This window comes from Dasypus novemcinctus, chromosome 15 (assembly GCF_030445035.2).
Source record: "Dasypus novemcinctus isolate mDasNov1 chromosome 15, mDasNov1.1.hap2, whole genome shotgun sequence".
In the NCBI taxonomy this organism is placed as follows: Eukaryota; Metazoa; Chordata; class Mammalia; order Cingulata; family Dasypodidae; genus Dasypus; species Dasypus novemcinctus.
Genome location: NC_080687.1, coordinates 11,522,264 through 11,534,092, shown reverse-complemented (window position 1 = coordinate 11,534,092; position 11,829 = coordinate 11,522,264). Strand labels below are relative to the sequence as shown.

The 11,829-nt window shown below is 37.3% G+C and overlaps 1 protein-coding gene across 1 annotated transcript in view; it reads right to left on the bottom strand.

Annotated features, from left to right (window-relative positions):
* Positions 1-1,528: 1,528 nt before the first annotated feature.
* The window catches only part of LNX2 (ligand of numb-protein X 2), an 81,320-nt gene continuing 71,019 nt past the window's right edge, over positions 1,529-11,829 (bottom strand). The window contains exons 8-10 of the mRNA XM_004458519.5: positions 9,295-9,526; positions 5,851-6,009; positions 1,529-3,817 (exon numbers count right to left, since the gene is read on the bottom strand). Coding sequence (XP_004458576.1) covers positions 3,682-3,817; positions 5,851-6,009; positions 9,295-9,526 — 527 coding nt within the window. The 3' untranslated portion in view covers positions 1,529-3,681. The remainder of the gene's footprint in view (positions 3,818-5,850; positions 6,010-9,294; positions 9,527-11,829) is intronic.

Here is an 11,829-nt window from a genome sequence, read left to right as displayed (position 1 = left end):
GAAAAAGCCTAAAATGGAGACAATTTGTGGAGACAACTCTTTGAGGGAAATTTTACTATGAAATGGCAGAGTCAAAGGAGTTTTTCTTTTTTTTTTAAAAGAAATATGCTTGCCCAAAGAGGTCAGTATCAATTTTCCGAAGATGAAATTTGAGCCCTTGGTCCACGTAGGGATTCTAGGCAGAGAAACAGCACAACAGTAACATGTACGGTGACTGCCAAAATGTTTCTGTCTGGCGAAGCACCAAGCAAGCATTCGGTGTGGCTGTGTACGGAGTGGTAGTTTCTATATGGAACTAAGGAAGGATAGGAAATAAGGTGAGTGGGGTAGATGGGGCCAGATCATGAAGAGGCTTTTACACAATTTTGTGCTTATCCTGCAGACAATGTGGAACCATTGGAAATTTAAAGCAGGGCAAGAATATGATCAGAGTGATCACTGGGGTCAGGATTTAGGACAGTTACTCTGATGAAAGAATTTTATCAGAAATTCTTTTCTGTAGAATTGTGACTGAAAGATGGAGAGAAAAATATACAAAAGTAGGCAAATGTTGGGGAAAACGTATTTTGGTTTCGGATATGCTGAGCTTTAGGAAGCTTAAAGCAACAGGGCATTCTGTATATAGCCTGTGGGCACCACAGGCTTAGGGGTGGTTGGTAGGCAAAATTGCAAAATAGCAGTCAAAGAAAGCAAACTATAATAATATTTAGGTAGAAAGTGATCAGGGCTATAATGCAGATATAAAGGCCAATGAGATCTGTAATTCTCTTTAAAGTGGGGAGGAGGGAAGAGGCAGACAGAAATGATCTGTGAAGGGACAGTACTCAGATTACACCTGTACGTATGGGAAAATGTGAACTGCAGGGAAGGGAATTCATTGCAGTTAAAGTAAACAGACGAATACACGTGGAAGCAGGAAACAGCTGGGGAATCTGCTGGAGTAATGGATGGTAAATGGGACTGTGAAATCATTTAGAAAACTGAGCTGGGATCAGATTGTGGAAGACTTGGTTTGAACTTAATTTATTAGGAAATGGGGGAAATGACTTTGTTTCTTTTAACTAAATATTATTATTTGTATGCAGACTAAGTATCCAAGCCATAGGAAGAAGAGAAACAGCAAAGTCAGGACTGCCTGAATTGGTAAATGCTGTGATGCTGAAGTGGTGAGGAGAGGTTCTAGAGCAGCACTATCCTATAGAAATGTAACGGGAACCACACATGTAGTTTAACATTTCCTAGTAACCGCATTAAAAAAAGTAGAACGAAACTGGTAAAACAAATTCTAATAATATATTTTATATAACTCAGTATATTCAAAAGATCATTATTTCAACATGGTGTACTGGTCACAACATTGGACAGACCGCGCCAGTCAGAGGTGTGCTGAGGTAACAATCCCAAGAGTCAGGAGAGATCCTATGTATTCTGTCTATAGGACTGTGAATTAGAGGGTGGACAGGAAAAAAAAATCAGGATCACAGGATGAGTGAACTTCTGCTGTTCAAGAAAAGAGACAACACTGCTATTATGGAAATGATGACTTTTATTTCCATCCTGAATGATTATCACATCATTATTTAAACATATCTGAAAAATCCTGAAATAATTTAAAGGCACAGAACAAATCAAAATATTTAACCAGAGAGTTTAAAATGAGAAAATCCAAATATTTCCATAGTAACAATAAATTATGAACAAGTTTCCATCACCAAACATCATTCTGACCAGTAACTACAGTCTTTTGTAAGAAAAGCTGTAGTTTATGCTGAGTCCATGACTGCCATGATAAAAATAACATGGAAAAATTTTTTCCCTCCAAAAATACTCATTATACCATGGGGTTCAATGTAAGTACTTCATATATAACAAACCAGTAATTATGATATTTGTTGACAGATGGTTACTCCCCAAGAAAAATGATGTACTCTTATAAAATGCTTTAAAAAATAGCAAAGTAGGTTACAAAATTCTATCTGGGAAGCAGGAAAAAAACTTGTTCCATATCAATTAGAATATCAAAGCATTCGAATATCAACTTGCTTCAAAAGCCAATCATCACATAACAGTAATATACTGTAGGGGGCATTTCACTGTATCCTGGTTATATGTTGTCCATACAGTGTAGCGAAGGGGTTGAACATATCAGTAAGCATTACGGTTGCCATTTCTTGTTTATTCAAAAGAGATGTTTTTAAAAAATCACTATAAAACTAACTGAAATCATCAGTGACATGCAGATACACTAAATCCCAGCAAAAAAACTGCTAAGTTGGAAAATAAAGTGGTCATGCTTCACAACAGATGATAGTGTTTTGAAATACATTCTCTCATCATCAAGACCATTTATTCCAGGGGACATTTGTAAATTAGCTCAGATTCTTAACTAGGTTTCTAAATGAAACTTTTTTCAAGTATGCATAATATTAATAAGGTAAAGATACTTTTTTCTTATTCACTTCTTTATGTGTTCTTCCAAAGGAGAACCATGTTGAATAAAGGACAAACAAAATAGGAAGCTCATAGCTTTCAAAAATATTTCAAAAATATGAAATAGTCTAGTGACCAAGAACTGACTGAAAGATAACATGTAAAACTTACTGTTTCAGATAAAAAAAACCAAAACAACTTTTCAGTCTCTTACTTGAAATAATTAAGTTCATTAGTAAAGAAATAATGGGGAAAACAAGGGCTTCTAAAACATTCAAGACTCTTATCAGAATAAAATAAAAAGGTCTCCTATTTGGCTGTGATATATGAGTGTATATCTAACAGCAGTATGGTTTTATCTTTATCATCCATTTTAATTGCATAAATCACAAAAACATTTCCAGTCAAGATTGCTGGTAAGTACAATACAAACTTCAGAAATGATTTTTAGCAAAAACTGCTTCAGAATTTTCCTATGCAACAAAACATTCGTTTGGAAATGAATCTTCAATGCTACAGGACTATTCAAGTAAATGCGGCTTTTACCATCTTCAGAACTAAACTATAATTCCTTCCAAATTCCTCTTTTCACTAGATAACATTATCTTTTATTCTCTACTATTCTAATAATGGTACATTATTTTTAATAAAAACTTCTTGGTGTCCAGCCTATGTCTTCATTATCTATGAATACTGAACGATTAAAGTAGAAATATAATAAACAAGAAAGATAACTTTATAAATAGGATGAATTTTTGAAATGTTGGTACCGATGAAAAACGGGAATCGGTTCTCACCCAAATGAAAATGTATCCATTCATGGCACCGGCTGAGACAGTGGCAGTTAATGCTATTGGTTTCGTTGACAACAGTCTTGGAGGATATATGATGCATTTTATGATTCCATTTTTGAAAACAAAGAACGACCAGAAGTCCTATAATCCAGCTGGTTCTGCCAGTTTGGGTAGCCTTTGTTACGTATTATAGATAACATTCTGATAACTCAGAGTCTAAATTCTGTAAATATAGACTCTGTAAATATAGCAGGAGACTGTTTTCAGGCCAAAAGAAATGTGGCTAACTTGAGAAAACATTTCAGGATAATACCAGGACAATCTTAGTGGTTTTTGGCCCTGCCTATACCAGCTGTGTCAGTAGTGCCTAACAACCAGAAACACAATGAAACCAAAAAGGATTTCTTTCACAAACCTAAAAAAGAAAGATGCTTGATTCAAAACTAATTTCAAAAATCTATATGAGGCTTCCAGGCCAACAAATAACGGTCAGGGTGACTTTGCTCCTCTGCTCCTTCAGCATGGGCACGAGTGCGGAATGGCTCATTCCCACGGTGGACAGGCCGTTCACCGCTACAATCATATCGCCACATCTGGACAAAGACAAACAGAAACATACTTTTGCTATTTTTATGGTACTGAAAACATTATCCTGTTTGAAATTTGTTTAGCTTGAAAATTACAATTTTACTTAACAATTAACTGTCAATTAGTAGGGTATATCATCTACTTTGAGCAACATGTGGGGCAATTCTTAAGCCTGTTTTGGCATCCCCATGCCAATCAAGGATACCCTTGTGCCAAATGTTCTGGTAACTATGGGTGATTTTCAAGGACAAGCAGATCAGCTTAAGCAAGATATGATTAGGGGAGTAAATCTGTTTCCTCTTTAAAAAATATGAAGTAATGCATTTTGAGGGGTTAGTTGCTATTTTGACTTATTTCTATTTTTACTCTTAAGAGTTCAGACATTGAAGAACTGAATTAAAAAGAAAATAAGAACCTTACTTCCTCTTAAGTTACTGATACTGTTCTCCAATCAGAATTATCACAAATGGATGATTAATCTGAGGACTTTCTATCCTTAATGACTTTGGATCTTTAGTTTGTAATTCAATGACCTTAATAATTAAGCTATTTTAGTGTTAGCTATATCAATTTCTTTTTTAGAAGTAAATGGATGCAAATTATAAACTGAGGTCCAGCATAGTTGAGAAGTAACTGAGCTAAAAGAATGGTTATTTTCATTCTACTCTTTTCCTCTTAAAATATTCTTTTTCCATATTTATCAACATAAAGGTGATATGGAACACACTATAGTTGATCAACTTTTCACAGTATCATTTAGATGTCACTTTACCTTTTGAAACAGAACACATTTGCATTTGTAACATTCTTTTAATTTTTAAGAACTAGTTTTTCATTCAAAAACTAGGCATTAGGGGTGTAGCTCATTGATTGAGCACCTGCTTCCCATGTATGAGATTCTGGGTTCAATCCCCGGTACCTCCTTAAAAAAACAAACACAAAGTCAAACCTCAAATCTAGGCACTAGGAACTTACAATCAACCATCTCCTCTCTGTTGTGTGATATCTTTTTTTTTCTTTTTTTAAAGGAGGTAGTAGGGATTGAACCTGGGACCTCATACGTGAGAAGCAGGCACTCAACCAATGAGCTATATCTGCTCCCTTGTGTGATATTTCTTGACTTAATAGTGCTTCCTTTCTTCTACCAGTTCCTGAGTTTGGAAAAGGGCAAAAAAAAAGGTTGTACCTTGAATGAGCAAGTACTTCCTGCCCAGTGTTGGCCGTTAGCAGAGGCTCTGCAGGCAAAGGCTCTGAGCCAGATAGCCCTGCGTTTAAATGCAGCTGAGCCACTTTCAGCTACCTGATCTCGGGACAAATTTCTTTAACCTCTCCAAGCCTCATTTATCTCATTTGTGAAACCAGAATAATAATAGCACTTACCTCAAAGGGTTGTTAAGAAGATGAAATAACATGCACAGCACTTGGCACAGTCTACAAACTGTAGGCTATGATTCATTCATCTGATATTTGTTGAGACCTTACTTTATATGAAGCACTATTATGGCTGCTAGGGATGTAATAATAAATTCAACAAAATCCCTCCCTCAAGAAGCTTGCATAATATAATACCATGAGTAATAGGCATGGTGGAGAAAAATAGAGCACAGTAATCTAATGACAGGGTGGGACCTGAGTCGGTTATTTGGAACACTGCTCAGAGTGAGCAGCGATGTCACAAAATGCCCAGTCAAAAGACTTAGGTTCAGTGCCTGTCATTAGATTAACAAAATCTAGCTGCGAGTGACAAGGTGGTAAAGGTATTGCTTTAATCTAGGTCAGGGGTTGGCAAGTTTTTACTGTAAAGGACCAGAGAGTATTTTAGGCTCTGTAGTCCATGCTGTCTCTGCGCAATGACTCAGTGCTGCCATTGTAGCACAAAAGCACCTACAGACACAATTATCAACAAGTATGCATGGTTGTGTTCCCGTAAAACTTTATTTACAAACACAGAGAGCAGGCTGGGTTCAGTGCTGACCCTAGTGTAGTTCATATCTATCAAATGAACATGAATCACGTGATTAAATATAACAAGACTCACTTTAATCTTCCATCATAATAAGCAGGAGTTCCCAGAACAATAGTTTTAATGAAGAAAGGCTGATTGGTGTGGTTCTCTTCATATCCACCAACAATACTAAAGCCCCAACTTCCCAAAGAGCTTCTTCGTAAAACTATATCATGGCAGCTATGCAGGGCACTATAAATGAACACAAAAATAAATAAAAATGAACACGGAAGCTTTTCTAGCTTGCTAATCTTTGCTGTAACTCCACACCATGTTATACCTGACAGTCTTGAAAAAAGAAAAAGGGCTACTTTAGCTTTTTCTGAACATATAGTTTTCACAACCCATTTTCTAGCTCAAATGCAGTCCTAGGTAGACTTTTCAGTCTTTTCTTCCCAAGTGAAGCCATATCTATACAGATAAATGCCTACACACACACACACACACACAGAGAACACTTAAATAAACTTGGTTTCGGATCACATCTCGGCTTTTTGTATGGAATGGTTTTATGCCCATATTTGTTCACGGCATTGTCAACAACATCTGCAACTCTAAAACTCATCTGTATCTACAAAAATAATGACAAAGTAGAATGAAAATTACTGATTTCAGCATTTAAATGAAAGAAAGAGAAGATTAGTAGTGTAGCTTCCAAAAACAAAAAAAAACCAACTATCGGCATACTCCAATGTTCTACTTTTAATCTATATGAGGAGTTATTTGTTGTCCTTTCTCCTTCATTCAAAATGCTTTCATATTAAGGCAGATTCTGATTGCAAAATAAGGAATTCAACCTGGAAAAAAGTAAAAAAATAAAATAAATAAATCATCTGTGTTTTTCTTTTTGTATCATGGACATTGAGATGAAACAGTTACAGTGTATTGTCAGTTTGGAGGAAGTGCTACTATTAGGAAGAAAAGATGACTTACACTTCCATAGCTCTATAGATTTGGGAGTAAAAACTTAAAACTAAAAATAATTTTTAAAAAACCTAAATGATATAGAGAAAATGCCTCTTAATAGATATTATCTTTCATTTTTAGGCAAAGCTGGATCTACAGGCATATAAGGGAAGGTTTTCTGTTTTTAATCTATTAAAAAGGTTTTCTTAGTAAAGCTGATTCTGTAAAGAAAGATATAACATATAACATGTTAGACATATAACAGACCAGAACTTTTAATCTGTTCTAGTTTTTTTTTAAGCTCACTGATGAAAAAAAAAGGTGTGGGCAAAGTCCCATGAATTGGTCTGCTTCTTTAGGGACAGCATTGGTTATTTTCATTATTCTGGATCGTCCACAAAAAAACAAACAGTTCTCTGGTGCACCCCTGGTAAACTACAGAGGAAGAGCCTCCCCTGTGAAGGAAAGCTGTGCGCTGCCACCCTGCCCAGCAGGAAACCTGCTCACAGGGGTCACCTGCAATCCCACAGACGAGAGGCCCTCGGACCCACGGTTCAAACATAGGTTTGCCATGATGTTGACAGGCATTCTCTCAGTACAAGTGGTTCCAAAGATAGATTTTACTCTACAGTGTTACTTCTCTCCTAAAATCTTTGTTATTCTTCCCGCACATCAGAAGCTGTTCTGAACACACAGGTATATGTGTTGGCCCTCAAACTAGGCTGGAATAGCAGCTAAGGAAAACTGAAGGAAGCAACAGGGCAAGAGAATTTCTGGAGGACAGGGATGGTCTCTCCAGCTACACAGTCAGTGCTCTGCTCCGCAACTGTAGAGCAGGATGAGACAACTTCTCCCCCGCGATTGTGTGAAGAAAGCATTTCAACCACTCTCCATGTAAAATTGACATGTCAAAGTGTCAGGTTGAGTATCTAGAACGATACATTAGGTTTTCTTGATTGCTAAAGCCTCAATTTAGATAGTACTCTGTAGGAGTTTAATAACAATTGTTAAAATTTATGTTAATTGGAAAAAATAAATCAACTTTGGCAAGTGAAATAAACATATATGAAGTAGTTAAATTCACCTTTATCAAAAAAAAATCTGTTTCTCCATCAAGTCCCTAAAGGCTGCTAAGACATGAATTCTATCTGTTTTAGGACTTTTTATTATTATTTTTTAAATCAAGAGAACAGTAGATAAGTTAGATGATCAACAAATAAAATAATAATAGCCTTTTATTTTCCTGTTACTATTTATGGAAATTATTTTATAAACCTTACAGTACCATACAAATGCTAGCTATTACTATACCTTTGAAATCAGATGGCTCTGAAATCAGCACATGCTTATTTTTATTTTATTTATTTATTTATTTATTTTTTATTTATTTTTTATATTTTTATTTTAAAGAATCAATTTTCATACTTGGCTAAGAAGCAAAACACTTCATGATATTTCAGTTTTAGGATTCTTATTTATAGTAAGAATCTAAACTGACTTGGAGAAAAATAACAGCCAGTCATAGTCTTCCTATCTCAATACAAAATAACAAAACAATCATATAACTCGAGAGAGGGATATAGCCTGTGATGCCACTGGAGGTTCAAAATGCTTTCATTACCCATTCGCTCAGAGTCAGGCTTAAAACAGCAAGCTCCTTGTAAAGGTTGTTAGGAGCAATGATTCTTAAACACCAATGATTTGGCTTCAAGAGCTCTTCGGTCCAATAAAAATTGAGTTTCAAACTCTGTCTTACTAGGAAGAGTTAACAAGATTAGAAAAGGTCTTTCATAAAAGGCTATAGGGATGGGGCTTGGTATTTCTGGTGATAAATGCACGTGACGCCTAAGTATCTATCTGAATGAATGGTGGTAAACAGCAGCTTTTCTAAGCAATAGACTGACATCCAACCTCATGGCTGGCCCATGTAAAGGTTCTTGATAGGAATAGGAAGAATTGCCTTATTCATTTTTTTTTTAACAGAAATCTTTTTAGCATAATTCTTATTAAATTTGCCTTTTAAAATGTAATAACCTGGGAAGCGGATTTGACCCAGTGGTTAGGGCATCGTCTACCACATGGGAGGTCCGCAGTTCAAACCCCGGGCCTCCTTGACCCGTGTGGAGCTGGCCCATGCGCAGTGCTGATGCGCGCAAGGAGTGCCCTGCCACGCAGGGGTGTCCCCCACGGAGGGGAGCCCCACACGCAAGGAGTACGCCCCGTAAGGAGAGCCACCCAGCGCGAAAGTGCAGCCTGCCCAGGAATGGCGCTGCACACACAGAGAACTGACACAACAAGATGACGCAACAAAAAAACCCACAGATTCCTGTGCCACTGACAACAACAGAAGTGGACGAAGAACATGCAGCAAATAGACACAGAGAAGAGACAACGGGGGGGGGGGGGGGGGGAGAGGGGAAAGGGAGAGAAATAAAATAAATAAATCTTTTAAAAAAGGCAAAAAATGTAATAACCTGAGAAAACTACCAATTTCTTTCATAACTTGACTTGATGTTGCTACTTTCATCTAACTAAAGCCTTTGTGTTCTTATGGGTGAATTTACTATGTACCTTGGAAGGCCAAGCCACATGACCCATGATGGGGACCAGCTGGCGTCGTACTCATTCTCACTGAAAGCACTTGGCTGCTCTTCCGTGGCCTGGGCTGGCTCCTCCACAATCTGGACCTCCAGCGCTTTAAGGGCGACAGCGGGGGAAGCAGCACTGGCTTTCAGCATAGCCACCGCCTCACTGTGACTTAAACTGGTCAAGTCTATACCATTGATATTTAGCAACACATCACCTATTCAAATGAAGAGAGGAGAAAAGTGAGCGCAGCTACCAAGCACCCTGTAAATCCTGTTATTTATAAACTAATCAACAAAGGTTAGTTCCAATAACTAAGAAGTAAGGTAAAAGACCATTTCTACTTCTCTGTAATTTTTGTAATACGGAGGAAAATCCAATTCATGGAAAATATCATCAAGCAATTCAAAAATTTAAGATAATTTCATAATATATAGGAAAATGTATGGCCTGAGGTACTGTAACCCAGTGCAAAGTGCAAATTATCAGTCTTAGTTTGGCTGTGCCTAGACCCTGGGCATTTCTCTTTTTTCAGCTTCAGTGATTTCTACAGTTCTTTCCACTTCAAGAATTATTTGAGTCTTTTCTCTCAGGATATGAGTTTTTAACATATTTTATTTTGTATTTATACAGTTTTATATATAAAGATAACCCTACATGTTTCATCCAGTGTAAACATCCCAGTAGATAAAAAGAGAAGATATCAAACTTGTGATTTGAACATTTTCACTTGCTTGAGGAAAAAAAAGTGTTTGTTGCTCTGCCAAGTGATATAGTAAAAAGGGCAAAAAGGATTATAAGAAAGGTTAGGAAGGAAAGGATTTGTGGTGTGGGAAGCATAAGCATATCACAAAAGTCTACAGAAAATCCCCTCTTTGAATTTACCATTTATTTCTTAGATTACTAACACAAAACATTCTTATTGTAGAAAACTTGGAAAACATAATAAAATACTTGAAGGAAATAAAAATTACCCCAATTCCACAACTGGACAAATAACTTAAAAAAAAACCCCAGCTTTCTCAAGATATAATTCACACACCATTCAAATAAAACATATAAAGCACACCATTCTATGGTTTTTAGTGTAGTTACAGAGTTGTATAACCATCAGCACAATCATTTTCAGAACATTTTCATTACCAACCAAAAAACCCTATGCCAACAGCAGTCAACTCCCTTTCTCCTAGCCGTAAGCAATCATTTATCTAATTTTTGTCTCTACTGCCCCTTCTGGACATTTTATATAAATGGAATCATACAATATGTGGTCTTTTGCGACTGCTTCTTTCACTTAGCATAAGGTTTTTCTATGTTCATCCATGTTGTAGCATATATCAGTATGTCATTTCTTTTTATGGCCAAATAATATTCCATTGTATGGCTATACCATACTTTGTCTATCTGTTTATTAGCTGATGGATATTGGGCTGTTTCCACTTTTTGGCTATTATAAAAAATGCAGCTATAAATATTCTTGTACAAGTTTTTATGTGGACACATGTTTTCATCTCTCCAGGAAGGGACTTGCTAGAGCATATGATAATAACTGTAATTAATCATTTGAGGAAGTACCAAACTATTTTCCAAAGCAGCTGCATAATTTTAATGAGGGTTCCCTACATCCTAGCCAACATTTGTTATTATCTTATCTTTTTCTTTTCTTTTTAAAGATTTTTTATTTCTTTCTCTCCCCTTCCCCCCCACCCCCCCAGTTGTCTGGGCTCTGTGTCCATTCACTGTGTGTTCTTCTGTGGCTGCTTCTATCCTTGTCAGCGGCACCAGGAATCTGTGTTTCTTTTTGTTGCATCATCTTGCTGTGTCAGCTCTCCATGTGTGCAGCGCCATTCCTGGGCAGGCTGCACTTTCTTTCGCGCTGGGCGGCTCTCCTTACAGGGCACACTCCTTGCGCATGGGTCTCCCCTACGTGGGGACACCCCTGCGTGGCACAGCACTCCTTGCGCGCATCAGCACTGCACATGGGCCAGTTCCACATGGGTCAAGGAGGCCCAGGGTTTGAACCGCGGACCTCCCATGTGGCAGGCAGATGCCCTAACCACTGGGCCAAATCCGCTTCCCTATCTTATCTTTTTCATTACAGCCATCCTAGTTAGGCAAGAAGTAATATCTCATCCTGTTTTTTTTTTTGAGGGACCAGGACTGGGGATTGAACCAGGGACTTGCATGCAGGAGGCTGACGCTCAGCCAGTGAGCCACATTGGCTCCCCTGAGTTGGCTCCCTTGTCTGTTTGCTCATAGTTTTTGTTTTTTTCTCGCTTGTTGTCTGTTTTGTTTTCTTTAGGAGACACTGGGAACTGAACCTGGGACCTCCCATGTGGAAGGTGGGCACTCAACTGCTTGAGTCACTTCCGCTTCCATCTCATCCTGGTTTTTAATTTTGCATTTCCCTACTGACTAATACTTTGAGCATCTTTTTATGTGCTTATTGATCATCTGTATATCTTCTCTGTAGAAATATCTATTAGATCCTTTGTCCAGATTTAAATTGGTTTGTCTTTG